The 27650-nt window shown below is 34.0% G+C and overlaps 1 protein-coding gene across 6 annotated transcripts in view; it reads left to right on the top strand.

The window, feature by feature from the left end:
- The window catches only part of CCDC112 (coiled-coil domain containing 112), a 31484-nt gene extending 4810 nt beyond the window's left edge, over positions 1-26674 (top strand). For 2 of the 6 annotated variants that reach the window (XM_082377537.1, XM_082377541.1), the window contains 9 exons: positions 8079-8200; positions 11825-11946; positions 15138-15227; positions 18951-19026; positions 19424-19814; positions 22944-23357; positions 24805-24915; positions 25614-25732; positions 25946-26674. In XM_082377537.1, the coding sequence (XP_082233663.1) occupies positions 8079-8200; positions 11825-11946; positions 15138-15227; positions 18951-19026; positions 19424-19814; positions 22944-23357; positions 24805-24915; positions 25614-25732; positions 25946-25976 (1476 nt within the window). In that variant the 3' untranslated portion in view covers positions 25977-26674. Of the gene's footprint in view, positions 1-8078; positions 8201-11824; positions 11947-12256; positions 12301-15117; positions 15228-18950; positions 19027-19423; positions 19815-22943; positions 23358-24804; positions 24916-25613; positions 25733-25945 lie in introns of those variants that run through there. The other 4 variants (XM_082377538.1, XM_082377539.1, XM_082377540.1 and 1 more) reach the window with 4 other exon arrangements.
- Positions 26675-27650: the final 976 nt, after the last annotated feature.

Below are 27650 nucleotides of genomic sequence, written 5' to 3'. Positions count from 1 at the left end.
AAAAAAAGAATGAAGAAAAATGAACAGAGCCTTAGAGACCTGTGAGATACCATCAAGTGTCACAGCTAATGAGAGTCCCAGAAGGAGAGGAAAGAGAAAAGGGGGGAAAAGAATATTTGAAGAAATGATGGGTGAAATATGACTCTACACATTGTTGGAACTCAGTGAACTCCAAGTAGAATAAACTCAAAGAGATCCATACCTAGACATGTCATAATCAAACTGAATAAAAGACAAAGACAAAAAGAAAATCTTGAAAGCACCAACAGAGAAGCAACTCAACATATACAAGGGATCCTCAGTAAATATTGGTTTCTCAACAGACACCTTGGACTCCAAAGGCATGGAATGATAGACATAGTCAAAATGCTGAAAGAAAAGGACTCTCAACCAAGAATTCTGTGTCCAGAAAAATAATTGTCTAAAAATGAAGGTGACTACATCAAACTAAAAAGATTCTGCACAGCAAAGGGAACATCAACAAAATGAAAAGACAACCTACTGAATGAGAGAAAACATTTGCAAATCATATAAGGAGTTAATATCCAAAGTATATAGTCATACAACTCAATAGCAGAAAAAAAATCAGATTGGAAAATGGGCAAAGGAACTGAATAGACATTTTCCTCAAGAAGACATACAGATGACCAACAGGTACTTGAAAAGATGCTCAGCATCATTAATCATCAGGGAAATGCAAATCAAAACTGCACTTTTTAGAATAGCTGTTATCAAAGGGACGAGAAATAACAAGTGTTGGTGAGGATGTGGAGAAAAGTGAACCCTTGTGCACTGTTGGTAGGGATGTAAATTGGTTTAGACTCTCTGGAAAACAGTATGGGGGTTCCTCAAAAAATTAAAAATAGAACTACGATATGATCCAGCAATTCCGATTCTGGGTATTTATCTGAAGGAAATGAAAACACTAACTTGAAAAGATACATGCACCCCAGTGTTCACTGTAGCATTATATACAATAGCCAAGAAATGGAAGCAACCTATGACCACTAATGATGAATGGATAAAATATGATACACACACACACCACTGGAATACTATTCGGCCATAAAAAGAAGGAAATCTTGCCATTTACAAAAATGTGGATGGACCTTGAGGGCATTATGTCAAGTGAAATAAGTCAGACAGAGAAAGACAAATACCATATGATCTCACTTAAATGTGGAATCTAAAAAAAAAAAATTAAACTCATAGGTACAAAGAACAGGTTGGTGGTTGTCAGAGGCAGGGGATAGGGGCTGGGCAAAATGGATAAAGGTAGTCAAAAGGTACAAACTTAGTTATAAAATAAATAAGTCCTGGGGATGTAATGTACAGCATGGTGACTAGTTAACAGTAGTTGCTAAGAGAGTAGATCTAAAAAGTTCTCATCACAAGAAAAACATTTTGTAACTCTGGTAATGGATGCTAACTAGACTTGTGGTGAGCATTTTGCAATATATACAAATATTGAATCATATTGTACATCTGAAACTAATATAATGTTATATGTCAATTATATCTCAATTTAAATATCAAAGGAGATTGGAATTCAAAGGGAGCTTGGAGTTTATCTAATAAAATATTTTCATAAAACTAACTTTAAAAATAAAGTTGAGACTTAAAGATATTAAATAATTTGCCTTGATTTCTGTTATTAGATATACATCTCAATAGATGCTCTGTTTCCAGCATAGTGTTTCTGCCAATGCAACATGCTAACTCAAGCTCTAAGTGAGTTGATTTGTTAAAAATATAGATAGTATTATCTCTTACAGCATAGTAAAACCCAAAGACTTTATTGTTTGCCAAGTTACTTTTCATAAAAAACATATAAAATGGAAACCTAGGTTACAAAATTTGCTGCCACTAATTATAAGGACATCTTCACTCTATTGTCCCCAAAATATAATGGCAGTAAAATATAATGGATAATGGTAGACTATGGAAAATTGAATACATATGCACAGGTCCTCTATTGGCTCCCATGTAAATTCTCCTAGAAGTCCACATCCCTGGAATTCACATAACTAGAACAAGTAAGTGCACTTGACCCTTAAACAACACGAGGGTTAGAGGCACCAACCCCTGCATAGTCAGAAATCTATATATAGCTTTTGACTCCTCAAAAACCTAACTACTAATAGCCTACTGTTGATCTTTTGGTCAATTAACACGTATTTTGTAAGTCATTATACTGTATTGTTACAATTAAATAGGCTAGAGAAAGTAAAATGTTACTAAGAAAATCATAAGGAGGCAAAAATACATTAACAGTACTGTACTGTACTTATCGATACTGTAAGTTTACGTGATTTGTTTATAAGATGAATTGCCAGTCAGTATCTACATCAGTATTGTCATATACAAAACACTATAGATGTTGTACATATTACTAACACTAGACATCAAAAATGAAAACAATGTGAAGAAGAAATTCATATTTATTTACAAATATAATGGTCCATGCACTGATAATGAAGAAGCAGCAATATGATTGCTTTATGGTAGCCTAATATAGTCGATATGTTTGCTTCACAATAGCCTAGCCTGTACGCGAATGAATCATTATAAAATTTTTATGGCGTACAATATTATCATCATATTCATAATGTAACACTGGGAACATTGTTCCATTTTTTTCAAAAACCACTTACCTGTGATGATAGGCTGCTAGGCACTTTCTCCAATTAAGAGAGAGAAAAGCATACTGTACGGTAATGTAATTCTTTGAAAGCAAAGTTATAAAACAGTAAGAAAACTAATGCGTTATTAATTTTATATGACTATCACTCACCTTATGCCTATGTAAGGATAGACTAGTATCTACATATATTTCATGCATTCATGACATACCTTTTTCTTAATTTTTTTGATATTTCTAGGCTGTGTGATTCATCTATTTTTTCAAATTGTCACAAATCTCCAAAATTTTTTCCAGTATATTTATTGGAAAAAATCTGTGTATAAGTGCACCTGCTTCAAATCTGTATTGTTCAAGGGTCAGCTGTATAGTATTTCTCAGAATTGGAGCATATTTTCCTCAGCTAAACATAATTTCCCCATATGATCAAGATTATATTATACTTATAAACTAATGAACAAATTTTTAAAAATTGTATTCTCTACACACATTTCTCAAGTAAAATGTAAAAATCTTTAGTGAAAAAAATGGAGAAATTTAGACAATCCCAGATTTTAAAAAACTGAGAGGATTCATTGCCAGCATATCTGCCCTACAAGGAATACTAAAGGAAGTCCTTCGAGCAAAAGTAAAAAGATACTAGGTAATAATTCAAATCCAAATGAAGAATAATATCAATAAAGAGTACTGGTAAAGGTAAATATAGAGGTAAATATAAAAGTCAGTATAATATAAAGGTATATAATAATAAAGGTAATGTATGATAATATAATATAATATTATAATAAAGGTATATATAAACATATATTTATAATATATAATAGTAAAGACAAATGTAGAGGTAAATATAAATGTCAGGGTTTTTTTTGTTCATAACAAATTTCTTTCATAAAATAGAGAAGGGAACACTTCTCAACTCATTCTATAAGGCCATTGTTACCTTGATACCAAAATTAGACATCACAAGAAAGAAAATAACAGATCAGTATCTCTTATGCATACAAATGCAAAGATTCTCAACAAAACACTATCAAGCCAAATCTAACAACATAGGGGAGGATTTTACACCATGATTAGTTGGGATTTATTCCAGGCATATGAAAATCAATCAACATAATAGAACTTATTAATAGAATAAAGGACAAAAACCATATGATCATCTCAATAGATGCAGAAACAGCAACTGAAAAAATCCAGCACTCTTTCATGATAAAAATATTCGACAAGTTAGCGATAGAAGGAAACTCCTCTGCCTGATAAAGGCATCTATGAAACACCAACCTTTAACATAATACTTAATGACGAAAGATTGAAGACTTCCCCATAAGATCAGGAATAAGACAAGAATATCCACTCTCACCACTTTATTCACTGGAGATTCTAGCCAGGCAACTAGGCAAGAAAAACAAAAAGCATTCAGATTGGAAAAGAAGAAATAAAGCTATCCTTATTTGCAGATGACATGATCTTGTATATAAAAAATCCTAACTAATCCTCCAAAAAAACTATTAGAGCTAATAAACAAGTTCAGCTGTTTGCAGGAACTTGCAGGAAACAAGAGCAATGTACAAAAATCAGTTGTACTTCTATACAGTAGTAATGGACCATTCAAAAATGAAATTAAGAAAATAATGCCATTTTGGAGTATTACTCAGCAATAAAAAAGAATGAAATATTGCCATTTGCAGCAACACAGATGGACCTAGAGATTATCATACTGAGTGAAGTAAGACAGAGAAAGACAAATAGTATATGATATCGCTTATATGCAGAATCTAAAAAATAATACAGATGAATTTTTACAAGACAGAAACAGACTCACAGAAAAAACAAAAACAACAAAAAAAGTATGGTTACCAAAGGGGAAAGAGGGGGAGCAGGGATAAATTAGGAGTATGGAATTAATAGATACGTACCACTATATATAAAATGGATAAACAACAGAGATTTACTGTATAGCACAGGGAATTATATTCAATATCTTGTAATAACCTATAATTGAAAAGAAAGTGAAAAAAATGTAAGAATCATTTTGCTGTACATCTAAACTAACACAATACTGTAAATCAACTATACTTCAATTTAAAAAATTTAATATTCCATAGTATAACGAAGAATAAAATACATAGGAATGAATTTAGCAAAAGAAGTGCAACACGTTTAAGTTTTTGAAACATATGTTTCGAAAACTCAGAAACATCATTGAGAGAAATTAAAGAAAACCTACCTAAACGAACGTTTTGTGTTCATGAATATGAAGACTTAATATTCGTGAGATGGTAGTACTCCCCAAATTGATTTACAGATTCAATGCAATCCCTATCAGAATCTCAGCTGCCTTTTTTTTGTTTTTTTTTGCAGAAACTGTCAATCTGATCCTAAAATTCATATGGGAAATTCAAGGGACCCAAAATAGTCAAAACAATCTTGAAAAAGAACAAAGTTGGAGAACTCCCACTTCTTAATTTCAGAATTGACTATGAAGCGACAGTAATCAAACAGTATGGCACTGGCACAAGGATAGACATACCAGTGAGAGTTAAGAGTAAACCCTTACATTTGTGGGCAATTGATTTTCAACAAGGGTGCTAATATAATTCAATAAGGAAAGAATGGTCTTTTCAACAGATGGTGTATTCACATACAAAAGAGTGAAGTTGGACTTCTCCCACACACCACATATAAAAATTAACTCAAAATGGATTAGAAACCTAAATGTGAGTGATAAAACTGTAAAACTCTTAGAAGAAAACTTAGATGTAAGTCCTCATGACCTTTAATTAGGTAATGGTGTCTTCTATATGACATCTAATGCACAAGCAACTGAAGATAAAATAAATTGGACTTCATCAAAATTTAAAACTCTGTGCTTCAAAGGACATTATCAAGAAGGTGAAAAGACAGCTCAGAGAATGGGAGAAAATATTTACAAATCATATTTTGATAAGGACATATCTAAAATATGTAAGTAACTCTTACAACTCAAAAATAAAAACACAACCCAATTTTAAAAATAGGGAAGGATATAAGTAGATATTCCTCCAAAGAAATAGCCAATAAGTACATGGAAAGATGCTCAGTATCATTAGTCATTATGGACTAATGAAAAACCACTGTGAGATACCATTTCACATCTATTAGGATGACTGTAATAAAAAAGACAATAACAAGTGTCGGTGAGGATGTGAAGAAACTGGAACCCCCATATAGTGCTGGTGGGAATGTAAAATGGTGCAGCCAGTGTGGAAAACAGTTTGGCACTTTTTCAAAACTTTTGTGCTTCAAAAGACATTATCAGGGAAGTGAAAAGGCAACTCAGAATTGGTGAAAATATTTGCAGATCATTTATCTGATAAGGGACTTATAAGAATGCTTAGAGCTTAAAAAAAAAAAAAAAAAAAACGAAAAATTTAAATGGGAAAGTAAAAAAGAGTTACCTATGATCCAGAAATTCCACTGCTAGGTATATACCCAAGAAAATTGAAAACATATATTCATACTTAAACTTGTACACAAATGTTCTTAGTAGCATTATTCATATTGACCAAATAGTGAAAGTAACCCCATTGTCCATTAACTGATGAGTAGTTAAACAAAATATGCTAGATCCGTATGGAATATGACTTAGCCATAAAAAGGAATGAAGTACAGATTCATGGTACAGCGTGGATGAATCTTAAAAAACATTATACTAGGGACTTCCCTGGTGGCTCAGTGGTTGAGAGTCCGCCTGCCAATGCACGGGACACGGGTTCAATCCCTGGTCCAGGAAGATCCCACATGCCACAGAGCAGCTAAGCCCGTGCGCTGCAACTACTGAGCCTGCACTCTAGACCACGCGAGCCACAACTATTGAAGCCCATGCGCCTAGAGCCCGTGCTCCGCAACAAGAGAAGCCACCGCAATGAGAAGCCTGTGCACCACAACAAAGAGTAGCCCCCGCTCCCTGCAACTAGAGAAAGCCCGCGCAACAACAACAATCCAACACAGGCAAAAATAAATAAATACATTAAATAAATTAAAAAAAAATTATACTGAGTGAAAGAAACCAGACAGAAAGGTTGCATATTGTATGATCCTGTTTATATTAATTGTCCAGAATAGGCAAATCCATAGAGTTGGAAAATAGATTAATGGCTGCCTAGGGGTATGGGGAGTGACTGCTTAATGAGTATGGGGTTTCTTTTTGGTATGATGGAAATATTCTGGTACTAGATAGTGTTGATAGTTGCACGACTTTGTGAATATACTAAAAACCACTGAATTGTAAACTTTATGTATACATTTTATGGTATGTGGATTATATCTCAATTTTAGAAGTATTCCCTAAATTCATTACTTTATTCTTGCTTGCTTCTCAAAATTTAAAGGCTTGTTTCCTTTTTTCTTTATCTCCCACATCCAGGCTGTCAGCAATTCCTCTTGGTTATACCTCCCAGATATATTTAGTCTTCTTACTTTTAATCTTCACCATCACCCTGGTAGCCCTGAACACCATCCTTCCTTGTCTGTGTTGCTGCGTCACCTGCCTCATTGATTCTCCTGCTTCCAGTCTTGCCTCACCTCCTCCTCTACCTTCCATCAATTTATTCTCCAAAAAAATAGCCAGAAGGATTTCCTTTAAAAATTAAGTGTATTGTGGCATTCTCCTACTCTAAACCCTTCAGTAAAATCCAGACTCCCCTAGTGACTTAAAATGCTGGTGTGATGTGCCACTTGCCTACCTCTGTATCCTCATCTCCTACTTTACTCTGCACTTTACTAATCTCGTGTCACAGTTGCCTTTTCTCTGCTTGAACTAGCCAAGGTTTTTCCTGCTCTAGGGCTTTTGCACATGCTAGTCCCTCTGCCTGGCACACCTTTCCCTATAGTTTTTGGCATGGCTGGCTCCATTCTTCCTTAAACATCATCCCCTCAAATAGACCTTATGTGGCCATTCTAACTGAAAAAAAAAAGACGCTTTGCCCCATTATCTTCATCTCAACATTGTTTATTTCCTTAATAGCACTTACCATGTTGTTTTTTTTTTTTTTAATTTATTGCTTATTTACTCTTTTCTTTTTAAGTCTGTTCCCCTCACTAGACTTTAAGTCAAGGGCCATATTATCATGGGCTATCATTGTTTCCCTAGTGTCTAGTGCAGCACCTGTCACATCATAAGTGTTCAATACATATTGGTAAATGACTGATTGAATGAAAGAATTAGATCTTTTTCTGAAAATCCCTGAAGACTTTACATATCTTACTTACTAATTTAGCATTTTAAGATAGATATTCCTTCTTCCACAAAATGCATTTTTAAAAATTAAATAAGATTGGCCCCCAAATTATCCCCTGAGAAACTCCATCATTGATGTTTTTTCTCTGAAAAAAATTCCACCTTCATCTCCTACCACTTTTATTATTGAGGATAAATTTATTTTTGTTTTCTATTCAGAATGATGGCTGTTTTGGTACTTCAGGTGGAATTCGTCCTTTTCAGCTTCAAAACTGGAAGCAGAAAGTTAGTCGGACTAAGAAAGCAGAATTCATACGTACAGCAGAAAAATTTAAAAATCAGTAAGTATAAAAACATTATCTTCAAATAACATTACTAGCTATTTTATGGTGAACAGTATAAAAATTTTACTCCACCCTATTCAATCCCACACTAAGTTACGAAATTCTAGTCACTAGTCTTTCAGATGTAAAACAAGAGAAAGGTGAGAAGTGTGAAATAGACAAATGATAATAAACTATTTAGTATAAAGTTAATTTTAAGTAGAGTTATTTAAATTTTATTTATTTATTTTTACCATTTTGAGACAGTGTATATCAACAAAAACAAAAGTTATTTCTTTAGATCACATATATCAAGTAACAGATTAAATACATTTTTACTAACCAAGGTGAGCACTTAGTAAATCTTTCTGAGTGAGTGAATAATTTTAATGAAAAGTCTGTGCTGTACCCTTGAGTTTTTTTTATTGGCCTTTTCATTGGTTTCCCTTCCTTGGTCTCTGCCCTTTCAGATCCATCCTGCACATTATGACTAGAATAATTGAGAAGTTGGCATTTATTTTAAGTTTTAGCGTATATGTATTTTTAAAATAACCAGTGATAGTTACTGAATGTTTAACATTATCAGTAGCACCATATGATATGATGAATATCATGAGTAAAGATAAAAGAATTAGTATTCAGAACACCCAACCCTATCCTATAGTTGGAGGCTTTGTAAAAACACTGCTCTGAGTTTATACAAAATCAGGAACCTTGCTAAGGAACCAAGAGAAAAGGAGTCATTTGTAAGAAAGAGTCTCTGGACCAGAATTAGTGGCAGTTGGGTCTGTTTAGAAATTCTACCAATAAAAAGTGTACTGTTTGAATTTTGAAAAGTTATACCATACTGTAGTCTTGTGAGATTGAATTCTCACTGTATTTGTATAATTCTTGTATTTTTAATACTCAGAATTTGATAAAATACAAATTTTTTTAAATTTCCAAAATGCATTACCTTAGATAGAATTGGACTCTAGGTTAAGAATTCTGGTCATGTTTCTCTCTAGATAGGGTAATCCACCAGGCGGTTAATGTCCATATATATAGCAAACCAGTAGATTACGCCAGTATAGATAGATACCTTGTCTATCAGTATGTGTAGGTTTTGTAACTGATTAATCTTCCTTCATCTGTTGTAAGGTTTTAGAAAAACTCATTGAAAGAGTATTAGAAAAATCCATTGAAATTGAATCCAACAATTCTCATTGGATACAAAGGAAAGAACACCATTTGTAATATAATTGTTTTATTTTCAGAATAGGTTATACATTCACATAATTCAAAAATCAGTTCATATCAAAGAGTCCACAGTGGAAGGTCTTTGTTTCAAACACTTCCCTTCCCCTCAGATAGCCAGTATTTTTAGTTTCTTGTGTATCCTTCCACAGATATTTTATGTACTTATAAGGAAATAAAAAGACATATTCAGATGGTTCCTTTTTTATATAAATGGTAGCATACTGTATACACTGTTCTGCATCTTGTTTTGTTTTGTTTTTTTAACTTAAGAATATATCCTAGATACCAAGGAATTATTGATTTTGTCAGGCATGACAATGGCATTATAATTATATACGTCAAGTATCCATAATCTCTAGAAATGCACACTGAAGTATGTTGGGGTGAAACTACATAATGTAGTAGATTTACTTTAGAATACTTAAGCAAAAACGGAAGAGAAAAGATAAGAAAAGGTAGCTGAACCAAGAGAGGAAAAAGGTAAAATTGTTGAGTGAATCAGAGTGATATGAGGTATATATCATATGAAGCTATCTGAGGGGAGTCAGTTTACCATTCTCTACTTTTGGGTATATCTAACATTTTCATATAAAACCTTTGTTAAAAAAGAGTGTATCTTGGAGTTCTTTCCTTATCAGTATGTAGAACACGGTACTACTGCATTGTATTCCACTGTAGGAGTGTACCATCATTTATTTAACCTGCCCCTTAGTGATAGACATTTAGGTTATAGCAAATCTTATGTGATAACAAATAATGCTGAATTAATTGCAGTTTCAAAGGTTCACATTATTTTGCACATGTGTGAGTGTATCTTTAGGAACAATTCCTAGAAGTAGAAATGCTGGGTCAAAGGTATATGAATTTGCAAATGTGATGAATATTGCTAAATTGTCTTCCATAGGCAATTTATGATTTCACCAACAATATATGAGAGGACCCATTTCATCACAGTTTTATCATCAGAATATATTATTTAAAGTTGTGATTTTTTTCTCTAGTCTGATAGGTATACCGTGTTACCATGGTATAGTTTTAATATTCATTTCTCATGCTATGAGTGAGGTTGAACACCTTTTCATATGTTTGGCAAGTTGTCTCCATTATTACATTTTGAATGTCTTTATAGGTTAATATTTCTAATCCAGGAATATCAAAACTTAACTTACTTACTGGCGTCGCATATCCTGTGTCCATGACAGACATTTCTATTTGATCACAGTAACTTCCCCCACCCCAACCAGAGACTAGATGGGCTGGAGTCCTCAGCGCAGGACTCCAGTAGCCACCCTCAATCTGTTAGAGTTGACCTGCAGACTGACATCTATTTGACGTCTCTGTTCTACCCCTTCCTTCCTTTCCCAACATACGTGCAAGTTATGACCTCCTCAGCCTTTGGGGCAGCCAGGTAGGGCCTGTGACATTCTCATCTGTTTACCCCAGTATGCCTTATGAATATTAAATTTTTCTCTATGTGTGGCAAGTGAAAAAGATTGGGAAACTCTACCTTAGATAGTTGCCCCTCGGGTTATATGAAATTAAGTCAGTGGCCAGAGATACTCCACCACTCATTAAATTCAGGATTAGTGGAGAAGTAGTCATATTAATTTCCACCTTGTGGGAGAAAGAAAACAGGTGTTGAGGAAGTAAATTTCTTTGTCCAACTAAAAAAAGTTTCTTGATGGTAATTGTTTTGTTTTACCCCAGGGTTCAAGCTCACATTAAAAGTCCTACCTACCAATAGGTGGATGGACTAAAGCCAAGGAGCAAGGATGAGACGAAGGAAGCTTTGAAGTAAATGTAGACAGTATCCCTTAAATATATGAAAATTCCCAGATTGTTTGCCTTTTGAAGTTTTAGTTTTACTAATATTAATGACTTGCATTTCCATAGTGCATTTTACTATATAAAGATCCCTCACATATGTCATCTCATACAGTATTAATCACAGCCCTGTTGGCTAGTCCTGAGTTGTTATTACTCACTTTTTAGTGGTGAGGATGTTCATGCCTGGAGAGGTTAGATGTCTTGGCTGCAAAGTTAACAGTATCTCCTATTGAAAGCAGCCATCCGCAGTGGTGACAGTTTTCAGCCCACGGTGAGACTGAGTTGGAATCAATAGCCAAAAGTTTATGTATTTTCAAAGCAAGTCTAGGATTAAATTTTCTTAAATTAACATTTTGTAACTTAAGTAACAATTCAAGTTACTCTTGATTTTAGTTGAACTTAACAGGTTTCTAACTACTATTTTGACTCCTTAGCCTTATTGATCCAAGTAATTATATTTTGAATCCTTAGATGAGTTAATCCAAATATAAAGTACAGATTGTAAGTATCTTCATATTTTAAACAATTAAAAATATACTTAAATCATATTTACACTATTTGTTTCTTTCCCTAAAGAGTTATTAACATAGAAAAAGATAAACACAATCATTTCTACAACCAAAAAAGTGACTTCAGAATTGAACATAGTATGCTGGAAGAATTGGAAAATAAATTGATTAACAGCCGGAAAACAGACAGTAAGTTGAGTTCTTGATGAACAAAACCTGAGATATAAAGTTATAGTTTTGCCCTGTGCTTTGTCTTTGTTCATTGACTGTGTTATTTTCTCTTTCAAGATACTTTCTAGCTGGTAATGAGTTTGTCTTTTAAGGATATGTATTTATTTTTTCGGGTCACTATTTAGTTATTCTGACTGGATTGTTTTCTGTGTATATTTCTTTAATTTTAATAGGAAAAAGAGGGTTTTGTTTTCTGGTTGTCAAATCAATTAATGCTATTAAATTTTTTTAAAGTAAAGGGAAATTGATTCCTGGGCTATCTGATCTTACTTAGCTCATCACCATGATCTTACTGACTGAGCCCTGGACTAAGTAAGCATCAACAGATTCAGAACCTGTACTTAGTGGTATGAAGTGGTCAAGTCACATAATTGCTTAAACTGGAGTTTACTTGTCTGTGATATAAAACCTACCATTTCTACCGTAGTAGAGCTGTCTGTGCATCTGATGAAATAATATATAAGAAAGTGCCTTAGAGGTTGTACAGTGAATATGTTCTGTTGTTTGTTATGAATATTAACATTGTTAACAGTGTACTAAATGTTGGCCTTAAAAAAGAATTCTACAAGAATACTTTGTTTCCTTGTAGAGTAGATTTTATATGCTGCAAAGTCCTTATGTTATAATAAAAACATCTTAGCTTTGATTAAAGGAAAAATAATGGTTATCAACCCACTAAGCTTTATAAAATATTAAGACTTATTATATAGAGATTATACTGCTCATGGGACTCCCTTATAGTCAATTAAAAGAATATTTTAATAAGTTTTTCCTTTCAGAATGTAAGATTGTGCTATTTTAAAAAGTCATCTTTTGTGAGATAGTGGCAAGAATCATTCTCCCTCTTGTGTTGGAATGATAAGACCTAACATAGATGCCAAATTTCCATTTCTCCTCTTTGATTCATAAAGGAATCTAAACATCCCTTGTTTAATATTTCTTAATGTCCCTCAGTTCTTTTGCAGACAACAGCAAGGCTGATCTTTCTGTCTCTCAGTCATGCCATTAAATAGAGTGTCTCCATTCTGTGCATTTTAAGTTATTTGATTTTCCCCCTTTTAAGGCAACTTTATTTTTATCATTTTATTTCCCTTCTACAATTTTGCCTCTTCTTTATTCACACTTTGTGTTTATCTTATCTAGGAGAAAAATGAATGCACTGTGTTAGTATAAGGATATAGAAATTTCCCCTTCACATATTACAGCTCAGGAGTACTAAATACATATTCCTTACATCAAATATCATGCCACAATTTTAGCCTGAATTTGTGTAATATTGTACTTGAATGGTTTGCCTACAGTGCAGAATGTCAGTTCCAAATGAATTAATAAAAGATCATTTGCCCGGACTTCCCTGGTGGCGCGGTGGTTAAGAATCCACCTGCTGGGCTTCCCTGGTAGCACAGTGGTTGATAATCTGCCTGCCAATGCAGGGGACACGGGTTCGAGCCCTGGTCTGGGAAGATCCCACATGCCGCGGAGCATCTGGGCCCGTGAGCCACAACTACTGAGCCTGCGCGTCTGGAGCCTGTGCTCCACAACAAGAGAGGCCGCGATAGTGAGAGTCCCGCGCACCGCGATGAAGAGTGGCCCCTGCTTGCCACAACTAGAGAAAGCCCTTGCACAGAAACGAAGACCCGGCACAGCCATAAAAATAAATAAATAAATAAATAAATAAATAAATAAATAAATAAATAAATTAAAAAAAAAAAAAAAAAAGAATCTGCCTGCCAATGCAGGGGACACACACGGGTTTGAGCCCTGGTCCGGGAAGATCCCGCATGCCACAGAGCAACTGAGCCCGTGTGCTGCAACTACTGAGCCTGTGCTCTAGAGCCTGCAAGCCACAACTACCGAAGCCCGCGCACAGAAAAGAAGACCCAACACAGCCAAAAAAAAAAATTAATTAATTAATTAATTAATTAAAAAAATAAAAAGATCATTTGCCCTGTAGCGGTATCACTATAGCTGATCAAACTACGGCAAAAATAAAACAACAAAAAACACTTTCCTGATTACTTTACTAGGGAAGTTTCTTGACCTAAAGTTTCAACAGTAAGACTATAAAATACGTTGGATAAAGTTTCTACTTTTATGGAACGCTTGAATTTTAATAAAAAATAGAACAAGCCAAAGTCACATACACATATTTGAGGTTTGTTTTGAATATTAGCACTGGCTTCAGGCCTAAAGGTAAACTTTTTAAAAAATAATTGCTTTTAAGGACTTTTGAACAGAGCCTTTTGGTGCTTCATGTTCATTTGTGGAAAAGTTGCAAAAAAATAAGGGGGGTGCATAAGTAAAATACCCAAAGATGATAAAATATTATTATTATATGAATATGTATATGAATGTGAATATTTGACTTTAGCCTAATAATTTAAGTAAATATTAAAGTAAGATTACAACTTCAGAAAGAAAATACGAAAGAAGAATCCAGTCTTCCTGCTGCTGATACGGAACATCTGAAAATGGCTTTGAGACCCTCTTCTGTTCTTCAGGCTCTTATTGTGGGCCTAACACTTTACTTCAGACTGGTCCTTTGGCTGAGCTTGGCAACATGTAGCATACATACCAGTAAATGGCACCTGAGACATCTCCTCAAGGCCATGACTGTGACACCAGTGGGTATCACCAGCCCCATCTTAGAGGATGTGGTTAGATGAAGTTAATTCTCACTAGGAAGTTTGTCAGTATTCATAGAATTAATATTGGTTAGACAGTTTTAATATTCCAACAATAGTTGAGGTCAAAATCTATGTCCATAAATTATAACAAATTAAAAGAGAAAGAGAAAAACTGTTAAAGAACAAAACATGACTAAACCTATGCTACTGATCCGTGTATTTGAGTGTCCAATAACTCAGTCTCTAGAGTTCAAAAAAATATTTCCAAGGACATTTCCTTGGCACAGGTTATAGTAAGATTTAGCCTATTGTGCTTTAAAACATTAGAGGAAATTGAGAGATGCTTTAGTTAGAGCAAGAGTTTGTTCAGGCTGTTTTGACACTTATAAATAACCATCTTTTGTTCATTATTTAATTGCTCTTCACTATCATTTACTAAATGGTGGTGATCAGTCTTGTGTGAAGAATCCTGAACCACATTTGTCATAGAGTTATTTTAAAGTACATACTTCTGCCTTACAGGAGTAAAAATCCAGCAACAATTGGCCAAAATTCACAACAATGTAAAGAAACTTCAGCATCAGTTAAAAGATGTGAAGCCTACACCTGACTGTAAGTAAATTTAGATTTTATATTTTTTCTTATGTATTAGTTTTTTCTTTTGTTCATTAGAAAAGTTTATACTTTTCTAGTACGAGTTTTTCTATTTGGCATTAATGGAGGAGCTAAGCCCTACTTTTTGGTTAGGGATTAATAAGGATACATCAGAAAACTGTAATATCTGGTGTTTATGTATTTTTTTTATCTTTAAGATGCTATCAAACCCTTACAAATTATGAAGTAGACAGAACAGATAATAGTGTCACATACAGGATGAAGAATCTGTGGTATGCAAAGATTCAGAGTCAGCTGATGAAGAGGAAAAAAAGACTGATTTCTTGATTCTTAGCCTAGTGTTTTCCCATCATTTGCTTTTTGAAATTATTGCCTTGCAGAGGCATTTCAGATACCTAAGGGAATGGCTAAGTAGTATTGGGGCAAATTCTAGTCATTTGTGAAAAACAAAATTGTATCCTTATCTCCTTGCTTAAGCCAACATTCATTCCTGAGAGATCAAAGCAATACAGTAAAGTGCTCAAGTTGTATGGACTTAAGAATCAGACACATGTTGGGTCAAATCCTTGAACTATCAGTTAAGTGATTTTAGGCAAGTTACCTGATCTCTGAGCTTTCATTTACTTAGCTCTAAAATGGAGATAATCATACAACCTAACTCATAGAGTTGTTGCAGGAATGAAGTGAGACAATGCACATAAAGCATTTATGCACTGCTTATAACATAGTAAGCAATAAAAAATAGTAAATATAATTATTATTTATTAAATTAATACATGAAACCATTAAAATATTAGAAAGGAACATGGGTTAATATTTTTGTAATTGTATTATAATTTATAAGAATGACAAAGATCAGAAACCATAAAGAAAAAAGTGGACATAATTGACTATTAAAAAATACCTTGGGGGCTTCCCTGGTGGCGCAGTGGTTGAGAATCTGCCTGCCAATGCAGGGGACACGGGTTCGAGCCCTGGTCTGGGAGGATCCCACATGCCGCGGAGCAGCTGGGCCCGTGAGCCACAACTACTGAGCCTGCACGACTGGAGCCTGTGCTCCGCAACAAGAGAGGCCGCAATAGTGAGAGGCCCGCGCACCGCGAAGAAGAGTGGCCCCCGCTTGCCACAACTAGAGAAAGCCCTCGCACAGAAACGAAGACCCAACACAGCCAAAAATAAAATAAATAAATAAATTAAAAAATACCTCAAACCCATAAGCAAAGTTGAAATACAAATTAGGAAAATATTAGCAGTATATATGTAACTTAAAAAGCTAATATCCATAATGTGTAAAGAGTGCCTACAAATTAGAGCAACAGAAAAATGGGCAAAGATTGTAAGTTGCATATTATAGCAAAAGAAATATAAAACACATGTGAAAAAGTGCTCAGGCTTATTAATTATTACAAAAATATCAATTAAATCAATGACAATAAAGTTTTGTTTATTTTTGAACTGGCTAGAATTACGTGGGAAGGAGCACTCCCAAGAACTGTAAAGAGATAGAGCCTCTTTGAAGGACAGTGTGACAGTATTTAGCATACTGTAAAGTGGGCATACCTTTTTGATTTAGCATTTAAGGTTATCAATTATCCCCTAAAAGTATTTATTTGAGGGGGCAGGGATAGACTGAGAGTTTGGGATTGACATGTACACACTGCTATGTTTAAAATAGATAGCCAACAAGGACCTACTGTATAGCACAGGGAACTCTGCTCGATATTCTATAATAACCTAAATGGGAAAAGAATTTGAGAAAGAATAGATACATGTATATGTATAACTGAATCACCTTGCTGTATACCTGAAACTAGCACAACATTGTTAATCAACTATACTCTGATATAAAATAAAAATTAAAAATAAAATAAAAATATTTATTTGAGCATGCAAAAATATGTATGCAAAGATAGTTACTACAGCATTGCATCTATTTAAAGGTTCATCAGTTGGAGAATTAATTAAATGAATTAGGGTAGCATTAGACAATGAAATACCATGTAGCCATAAAAAGAATGAAGTAGCCATATGTATATTGATATGGAAAATTAACTACAACATTTTGTTAAAGAAAAAGTGCATGTCACAAAAAAATATATGTGGTATAAAACATTTTTTTGGAAAACATAATATTTAAGATATGTGCATAGGAAAAAATCTGTAATCAAAAAACTGCAATCATAAAAATTCTTTTTTTTAAATTTAAAAAAAAATTTTTTTTTAATCAGTCATCAATTTTATACACATCATTGTATACATGTCAATCCCAATCTCCCAATTCAGCACACCACCATCCCCACCCCACCGCGGTTTTCCCCCCTTGGTGTCCATACGTTTGTTCTCTACATTTGTGTCTCAACTTCTGCCCTGCAAACCGGTTCATCTGTACCATTTTTCTAGGTTCCACATACATGCGTTAATATACGATATTTGTTTTTCTCTTTCTGACTTACCTCACTCTGTATGACAGTCTCTAGATCCATCCATGTCTCAACAAATGACCCAATTTCATTCCTTTTTATGGCTGAGTAATATTCCATTGTATATATGTACCACAGCTTCTTTATCCATTCGTCTGTCGATGGGCATTTAGGTTGCTTCCATGACCTGGCTATTGTAAATAGTGCTGCAATGAACATTGGGGTGCATGTGTCGTTTTGAATTACGGTTTTCTCTGGGTATGTGCCGAGTAGTGGGATTGCTGGATCATATGGTAATTCTATTTTTAGTTTTTTAAGGAACCTCCATATTGTTCTCCATAGTGGTTGTATCAATTTACATTCCCACCAACAGTGCAAGAGGGTTCCCTTTTCTCCACACCCTCTCCAGCATTTGTTGTTTGTAGATTTTCTGATGATGCCCGTTCTAACTGGTGTGAGGTGATACCTCATTGTAGTTTTGATTTGCATTTCTCTAATAATTAGTGATGTTGAGCATCTTTTCATGTGCTTCTTGGCCATCTGTATGTCTTCTTTGGAGAAATGTCTATTTAGGTCTTCTGCCCATTTTTGGATTGGGTTGTTTGTTTCTTTAATATTGAGCTGCATGAGCTGTTTATATATTTTGGAGATTAATCCTTTGTCCGTTGATTCGTTTGCAAATATTCTCTCCCATTCTGAGGGTTGTCTTTTCGTCTTGTTTATGGTTTCCTTTGCTGTGCAAAAGCTTTTAAGTTTCATTAGGTCCCATTTGTTTATTTTTGTTTTTATTTCCATTACTCTAGGAGGTGGATCAAAAAAGATTTTGCTGTGATTTACATCAGAGAGTGTTCTTCCTATGTTTTCCTCTAAGAGTTTTATAGTGTCCGGTCTTACATTTAGGTCTCGAATCCATTTTGAGTTTATTTTTGTGTATGGTGTTAGGGAATATTCTAATTTCATTCTTTTACATGTAGCTGTCCAGTTTTCCCAGCACCACTTATTGAAGAGACTGTCTTTTCTCCATTGTATATCTTTGCCTCCTTTGTCATAGATTAGTTGACCATAGGTATGTGGGTTTATCTCTGGGCTTTCTATCTTGTTCCATTGATCTATGTTTCTGTTTTTGTGCCAGTACCATATTGCCTTGATTACTGTACACATTAAAAGCACATTTTTTTCTTATCCTTTAGGCTAAGAAATGTTTTTAAATTAAGGGAACATTCTAATTTTCTAACTAATTTTTAATTCTTAGTCATAATAAAATATGACATAACATAATTTTTCCTTTTTTTTTTTACAGTTGTTGAAAAGCTCAGAGAAATGATGGAAGAAATTGAAAATGCAATTAACACTTTTAAGGAAGAGCGGAGGTTGATGTATGTTTTAAATACATTTTAATATACAATTATTTACCTTTTTTTCAATAACTCTTTACTAGGTTGTTGTATGTAAACTATTTTATTGTTATGTATTTAATACTAGTCTTACACAAAGGCAATATAAAACTTCTTTTGCTTTAGGTTTTAGACTGCTTTTCATGTTTGAAGTGAATTTTCATTTATATTTGGACACTATAAAATCTCAAATAAGAATTTGAAAGATTGTTTTTTCTCTGAGGAAACTCTTTTAAGGCTTAGATTTATAAACGTTAATAATGTAAGGTGGAGAAGATGACATCAAAAGAGTTGGGCATAATAAAATTTGAAGAAAAATGAAGGGTTAATATGGATTGGTTTGTATCTTATTTTTCAAACTTTATTTTTAAAATTTTAGCTATGAAGAGCTTATTAAAGAAGAGAAAACAACTAATAATGACTTGTGTGCCATATCAAGAAAAATTGACACATGGGCTTTGGATAATTCAGAAACAGAGAAAACTTTCAGAGCAATGTCGAGCAAAGTTCCTGTGGACAAAGTAACACCAAGTACTCTTCCAGAAGAAGTGGTAGAGTTTGAAAAATTCCTTCAGCAAGCAGGAGGGCGACAAGGGGGCTGGGATGATTATGATCACCAGAACTTTGTAAAGGTGAGAAACAAGCATAAAGGGAAGCCAGCATTTATGGGAGAAGTTCTTGAACACCTTCCTGGAAGAACACAGGATGAAGTTCGACAGCATGAGAAATGGTATCAAAAATTTCTGGCCCTAGAAGAAAGGAAAAAAGAGGTAATAACAATTATAATAGCTATTATTTGTTGTATATTTTTGTGTTCTAGGACTGTGCTAAACTCTTTAACATGTATTATTAACTTTACAACAACCCCATGAGGTATGTTACAGTTTTTCCCGCCATCTTATAGAGGGTGAAACTGAGGCATTGAGAAGTGAAGTCATTTTAGTGGAACTATAGTTGGACATCCTCAACATCCAGCATATCTACTCCAGTAAATAATACAGTGGGTCAGAAAACGTCTGACAGTGGGCAACACCCTCTGTGTCCACTAGAAGTGTGGGAAATGCAGATTTACCCGGGCTTTTGATAAAAGTCATCTTACCAGCAAAGGCCACATTATTTTCAACAGAAAATAAAGAGGCAGTAGAAAGAAAACTCTTTGACTCAAAAGTTTCTTTTAGTTTTGGCACTTCAGCCTCATTGTTTATTTTAAAAGACTCAAAATTTTGGCAACTCCAGAGTAAAGGGGTAACTCTTAATTGCAGCAAATACCTAAAAAGTTCCATGTTCACAAAAATACTATTCTGGCTCTGGTTTAGATCAGGATTTCTCAACACTGGCATTGTTGACCATTTGGGCTGGATAATTCTTTGCTCTGGGGGCTGTCCTGTGCATTGTAGGATGGCTAGCAGCATCCTTGACCTCCACCCATTAGATGCTGGTAGCACCCCCTGAATTGTGATTATCAAAAATATTTCCAGACATTACCAGATGTCCCCTGGAGGGTAAAAATTGCCCCTGGTCAAGAACCATGGGTTTAGATAGTCTAAGTCTGAGTCACTTTTTTGTAGACTTCAGCTAGATAAACTTTAACTCGATTGCTTTAACAAGAAAGGTATGACAATTCAACAAACAACATACCTAAGGAGCGTTAAAGAAATATTTGATTCCACGTGTAGTCTAAAGTTTTAGAAGAAATAGCTGGCATTTGTTGTTGCAGTTGTTTCTGTCCAAAATAAGTTGAATGTTCGTAAGGTTGAGACTTGAAACTTTAAGAAAAACTTTGAAACATAAGTCATTTTTAAAAACTCAAAATAACAAGCAATTAAGAATTATTTGGGATTTTTTTTCTCCAGGATACTGAAAACTTGAGGTCCACAGGCCAGCAGAGTGGTCTGTGGACCAGCGAAGTCAGCATCACCTGGGAACTTGTTAGAATTTAGCAGGCCCCAACCCCAGACCTAATCTCAGCTCTGGGGGCGGGGCCCCAAAATCTGTGTTTAAACAAGTACTCTAGGTTATTCTGTTAACAAGCTAAAGTTTGAGAACCACCTCTCTAGGGAAAAGGAACAGACACACTGCTTCTTGTAATGAAGGTAAACCACCTGGATTCCAGCTTTCTCTTCTTATTCCCAGCCACTCTGTTTCCTGATATCTGATGATTGATTGGATGTAGGGGTGAGGTAAGAGGGGGTGTGAAGGTGGAGGTGTCATTTACTGAAGTAGGACATGGTGGAAGAGAAGAGGGAAGTTTGGGGGTACAGCATCAGGAATGCAGTTTCAAATCTGTTGAGTTTAAAATGTTGAGTAGGAAATTTACCATTTTTATCTCCCACTTCCTTTAATATATCCTGTGTTTTGCCTAAATGAACACACTTATTTTCAGACATTCCATGAACTTTCTGGCCCAACTACCCTTGCTTATCTTGTTCTCATTTTTTGGAACCTCCTTCTTTCTTCCCCCTTCCACTATCAACCTACCCAAATCTGCCCAGATCAGATGCTGCTTCCTTTCTGCCCACTCAAACATAAATAGTCCACTCAGAATTTCACTAGTACTTGTTTATACGTCTTGTGTGATGTGCGATGGCACATTCTGTATTCTAGTATTTATGTACATATCTCACCTCGAGCAATGCTGCTCAAACGTGGTGCATGGACTGGATGTTAGTTTGCAAACTATTCTGGTCTTCAATGAGTTATCATGATTGCATGAGAATCAGCTACCCAGTAAGCACACTATTTAGTTCAGGTGACTGCTTTTTCATAGAAAACTTTCTCATTGAGGAAGCAGTACACTGATTTACATTCTGGCATGAATTCCTGATATTGTTGTGGACCAGTACTTTGAGTAGCACTATACTAGATGGCATTTGGTATTGTTTTAATCATCTATGGTTCCCGTCACATTGTCTTGCATATAGTACACATAGCATAAGGATTTATTTAATGAAAATGAATGATATACCATAAGGAAAGATGAGGAAATGATTTCCCAACTTGAGGGGAAAGTAATTCAGTGGATGTTTCCTTTATGGCATAGAGAAGGCTGCTAGAATTTTAAATAATCTTTACATACCATATATAAAGATCTGAAGCTATTTTACCTTTTACTTTTTTTTTTTTTTACACTTATGAAGCACTATGTGCCAGGCATTTACTCATTTAAACTTCACAACAACCCTATTTGAGAAGTGCTGCCTGCCACTTACAGATGAACAAAATGAGGACAGAGACATTTAGTGACTCGTCCAAGGTTACACCTAGTAAATGGCAAAACCAGGATTTGGTCCCAGATACCTGGCTTCAGAGCACATAACTCTCAACTACCCCACTTTTAATTCCTCTTCTGATATTTGACCAGAGATAGGTCACTCAGAAAGGATTCTAATCCTAGAAAGAGGATTTGGAAGCAGAAGTGAAATGATCAGAGGAAAGGGATGTTTCCCCTGAACACAAATGAAGGAGGTAAAGGGGAGGAGGATACTTCATGAGGTGTTGTCCTTGTGCACCTGGGGATTAAAAGAGGAAGAGAAAGGCCGATGGAATAGCCATTATTCAGTGTTTTAAAAGATACATTAAATTTTTTACAAACAGAAGTAGAAAAAACCTGCGTTGGTTTAAAAAACACTTTTAAAACCTAAGCAACTAGCATCCTGCATCACTATTGTAGAAAGAAAGATGGATTTGAGGTTGTATTTTAAAATGTTTTTGGCGGGAATTTTCTGGCAGTCCAGTGGTTAGGACTCAGCTCTTTCACTGCCGGGGCCCAGGTTCGATCACTGGTTGGGGAACTAAGATACCGTATGCTGCGCAGTGTGGCCAAATAAAAAAATAAAATAAAAAATAAAATGCTTTTGGCTATTAAAAATATTTTTTCTTACTATGTTTTAACCATTTAGTCTATTCAGAATTGGAAAACCAAAAAGCAGCAAAAAAAGGAGGAAATTTTCAAGTTAAAGGAAAAAGCAGAGAACATACCAATGCTTTTTCATAATAAACAGGAAGATAATCAAAAGCAAAAAGAAGAACAAAGAAAGAAGCAGAAATTGGCAGTTGAAGCTTGGAAAAAACAGAAAAGTGTAGAAATGTCAATGAAATATGCTTCCCAGTTAAAAGAAGAGGAAGAGAAGGAGAAAAAGCAGCAGAAAGAACGTCAACGCCAATGTAAACTAAAATTGCTGCTAGAAACTTATACCCAGCAGAAGAAAGAACAGGAAGAATTTTTGAGACTTGAAAAGGAGATTAGGGAAAAGACAGAAAAGGTAGAAAAAAGAAAAACCGCTGCTGATGAAATTTCCAGGTTTCAAGAAAGAGTGAGTAAATACATTTCCTAAATAATTTTTCAGTGATACACATGGAGGTATTACTTCCAGGTTCAGTTCAGCAAAAATTAATTGAGTCCTTCTTATATATCTGGCCTGGACCTAGCATTAGTACACCAAAATGAGTGGGCCACGCTCCCTGCTTTCTAGTAGATTATAGTCTACTGGGAAAGACTGGTGTGCAAATAGAGGACTTCAGTATAATATGGTAAACAGTGTGGTGACTGAGGTGTGGACAGAGAACTTTCGGAGGTGGATGTGCAAGGAGGAAAGCTTACCATAACTGTGAGTGTGAGACAGAAGGTGATACTTGAGTTGAGTCTTGGAAGAGAAGAAAGGGGAAGGAAAGGGGAGATCTTTCTTAGTAGAGTGAACATGAATGGGCAGCTTGGAGGAGTGTAACAGAGTAGTTTGTGGGGGAAACTGTAAACACTTCAGTATTTTTAGGGCATCATCTGGGAGATGGGAACCAGCAGGAGACAAGTCTGGAAAGGTAGCCACAGGCCAGGCCATGAATGTCTTGTTTTCTCTGCCAAACTGGCTGGCTTTTCCCCATAGGTGATTTGCTTACTAGTTCACTGTCCATCTCCCTACCATAATGTAAGCTCCATGAAGGCAGAGGTTTTGCCCTTTTTGTTCATCCTTTACCCTAGGGTCTAGCACATTATAGATACTCAACATATACTTAAAGGAATCAAGGTTATGGCTGAGAGGGAGGATTATAGGTGATTTTAAACAAATGTATATAAGAAAAATCCTAATCAAAGAAAGAAGTTGCAATCTTATTATCAGACAGGGCGGAATTCAGTCCAAATGTATTAAAAAAGACAAGGAAGGGTACTTTAAAATGAAAAAGTACAAATGAGAGGTAAGTGTTATGAATTGTTATATGCGTCAGAATACATAGGAACAACCCTCACAAAGCAAAAAATAAGGGAAATACAAAGAAAAATAATAGAAAAAAACACATTACTAGTGGGATTTCTTTCGGTTCATATATAAAAATCTCCCTAAATAACAAAAGATCCACTCCCCAAAAAGGCAAGCAGGTCACATAATTAAAGGCTTAGAAAAAAAAGAAAACCTGTTATACAGAAAATATATGAGAGGTCTAAAACCAGACATATCTGTATTGATAAGTGAAAATAGGCTAACTCACCCATTAAAAGAAAGGAAGTTTTAGACTGAGCCATAAAATAAAACAAGAAACACCTAAAAGAAGGTGATTCAGAAAGGATGTGAATGTATTATATTTATATTCAGAAAATAAAGCTCTTAGCTTTTTTTGGATAAAGTTGATATTAAAGGAGTATTGCTACTTAAGGTAATTTAATTTTAATTTAAACTTTATTAAAGTTTACTTTAATAAACTTTGAAACAAATTCTCACTAATTTTAATTTCTTAATGTTATCTTTTTTGTTGGTATATGTCTTTTAGGATTTACATAAACTTGAATTGAAAATTCTAGATAGACAATCAAAGGAAGATGAAAGGGCAGAAAAACAAAGAAAACTGGCAAAATTAAAAGAAAAGGTACTCAGTACTGAGGTTAATTTATTTTCATTGTTATTATCCTAATTCATTGATTTGTAAGGATACAAACATAAAATCCATTTTCTTTTTATCCATCTCCTTTATTTCATACTTATTTACATATTACAAAAAATAACTTGGTACAACTTAAGCAGCTGTTGTTTGAATTCTACCATTTCACATTATAAGCACCTCATTTTCTTTTACCCTAAATTCCTTCTCTCTTCCTACTCTTCATTCTTTTCTTCATTCTTCCTATGTGAGCCTATATTTTAGACCTATAGCAGCTATGAGCATTGTTTAATTGCATTGGTGATAAAGATACTGGTGACTCTCATGGATAAAACAAAGGACTTACTGGTGTTCATTTATCTTAAATTTATTGTCTGGCTATATCACTATCATACTTTGCTGCATTACATTTCCCTCATGATAGAAATAGAAAAAAATACAACAACAGTGGAAGTAGAATAAAATAATTGAACTAGAAAAAAAACCTAAATTAACACTTTATTAATAGATTGATATAATCCAAATTTTATTTTAGCTATATGAGCACAATTATAAGTTTACTGAAACGGTTTTATTTCTGTCTAGCGAATATCAAGTATTTTCCTTAAAACTGCTTTCTTTCCTTAAAACTAAGTATCTTACAAGTACAAACTTAATAGTTCATATAAATTAACTGGCACTCATTTTACTTCTGATTACAGGTTGAAAACAACATTAGTAGAGATCCCTCTAGACTTTACAAACCTACTAAAGGTTGGGAAGAACGGACCAAAAAGATAGGACCAACAGGCTCTGGGCCACTTCTACATATCCCACATAGGTAAAAAGGAGTTAGAATGGGTGTTCACTCTATAATAATTTAATAAACTGCATATAAATTGTATATATTTTATGCAGTTTATGTATGTATATTGTATTTTATAATAAAAAGTTGATAAAACAAATCTATATACTTTTTTAAAGTTAACATTTAATCAGGACTTTAAAAAAATATCCTATATATTTGTAATTGCTCTTTTCTTCTTCTCCTTAGGGCTATTCCAACCTGGAGACAAGGAGTTTAGAGAAGAATATGGGATTATGAAATTGGCATTCAGTTGATGAGAACGTTAGCATATTCCGTTACAGGAGAGAGTGACTGTGTTCTTGAAATATCACTAGCCTAGTCAGATTGATTATTGTGTTGCATGTGAATTGGCAGGTAGTAAGTTCCATGAGGCATTGTCATTAGTATTTCCTGTTTATACTAAGAGGGTAATTAATGTGTAAGTTGGCCTATTATTGATGTAAAAGTTCCTTGAATAAGTCTATGTTAGAAACAGTATTTCATTTAAATACTTAGAACATTTGAAAGATACTTTGTTTTTGTCATGGCATAGCAAAATAGAGGCAATCATAGAGTAACATTTTTAAACCAAAATTGTAAGATTTATAACTTGGAGCTAAATTAGCTTGAGTAACAAAAATGTAAAGTTTTTTTTTTTTTTTTGAGTTATGAAATAAGTTGGTACTTTTTCTAAGTTTAACAAATTGGTAATTTGTCAGTTACTACATTTTTGTGTACCAAATATTTTGTATTTGTTTGAAGCATGCTTTGTTTTATATAGAGAATATTTATTTTAAAAATATGCCTCTCATCTCATATATACCCTATTATTTGTATTATTGATATTTAATCTTTTTGGTTTCTTTTAGCTATTCCAAATCTCCTTTCAGCCTTTCTGGACTCCACACATTTATAAAATCTTGTGTCTTTCACATCTTCTTGGCTGATGCAGTTTTCTTTTCTGCTTTGTTTGCCTCAAAATATGAAAATCTTCTGTTTTGAAACATCATCTGAAATAAGCTGGCTTTAGAATACTATGATTTCTCTTAGTGGTATTTAAAATGTTTTAAAATTGCTAGACTAATATATTTGGTCAAAAGAGTTAATTTTAAAATTTCCAAACTTTTGTAAATGAAAACACAATTGAACTTAATTTGACTCAACTTTTCATATTAAAAAAATCTTAGTTCCTAACTTTAATTAGTTCCCATCTTATAGGAAAGGCATCATATACATAATAAATATAGAAACTCATTTCTTATAACTTTTATATTAGAGTATCTTTAATTGTAATTTGATACATTTAGGTCAAATGACTCAGAAATTTACTATGAGTAGTAGTCAAAACCTTTTCTTATTTCAAAGTTAATATTCAAAGTAGATGGCCTCCAAATTTTGGAAACTGAATTCTGATTATACAATTATTGGTGCAAAGTGAGAGAATTAATATAAAACATCCTTAATCAGGAATGCCCATTTTATTTATTGTACTTGTTCTCCTTAACTTTTTAAAATGATTTGAGGCAGTTTAGAAATAAAAGAACAGGACAAGGGAATTTAAAAACAGAATTGAACAGCGACAAGATACAGAAAAGTAAAGGTTTCTTATACATTACTTTCTAACGTGTTCCTTTTTGTTGTACACAAATACAGCTTTTAGTTTCCTGCATCTAAGGTAAGCTTACTGGGTGATATGGTTCTTATAGCTTTTTGTTTTATTTTTTGTTTTTTGTTTTTTAAATAAAAGTAAGTATGGAAGTATTTTGAAGAAACTAGTCCTTCCAACTGAATCTGTTGATAAATGAGGAATTTATCATATGGATCCTTTGTATAAAGGACGTAGAATAAACATAATTAATAATGTCTTCAGTTACAGGCTCACAGAAGATATGTCAAATAAACATTTCTTATG

The sequence above is a fragment of the Balaenoptera borealis genome, assembly GCF_965194805.1.
Source record: "Balaenoptera borealis genome assembly, chromosome: 2".
NCBI classification, from domain to species: domain Eukaryota; kingdom Metazoa; phylum Chordata; class Mammalia; order Artiodactyla; family Balaenopteridae; genus Balaenoptera; species Balaenoptera borealis.
The sequence above is the reverse complement of the archived record's forward strand: the minus strand, read 5'-3'. Positions and strand labels throughout refer to the sequence as shown.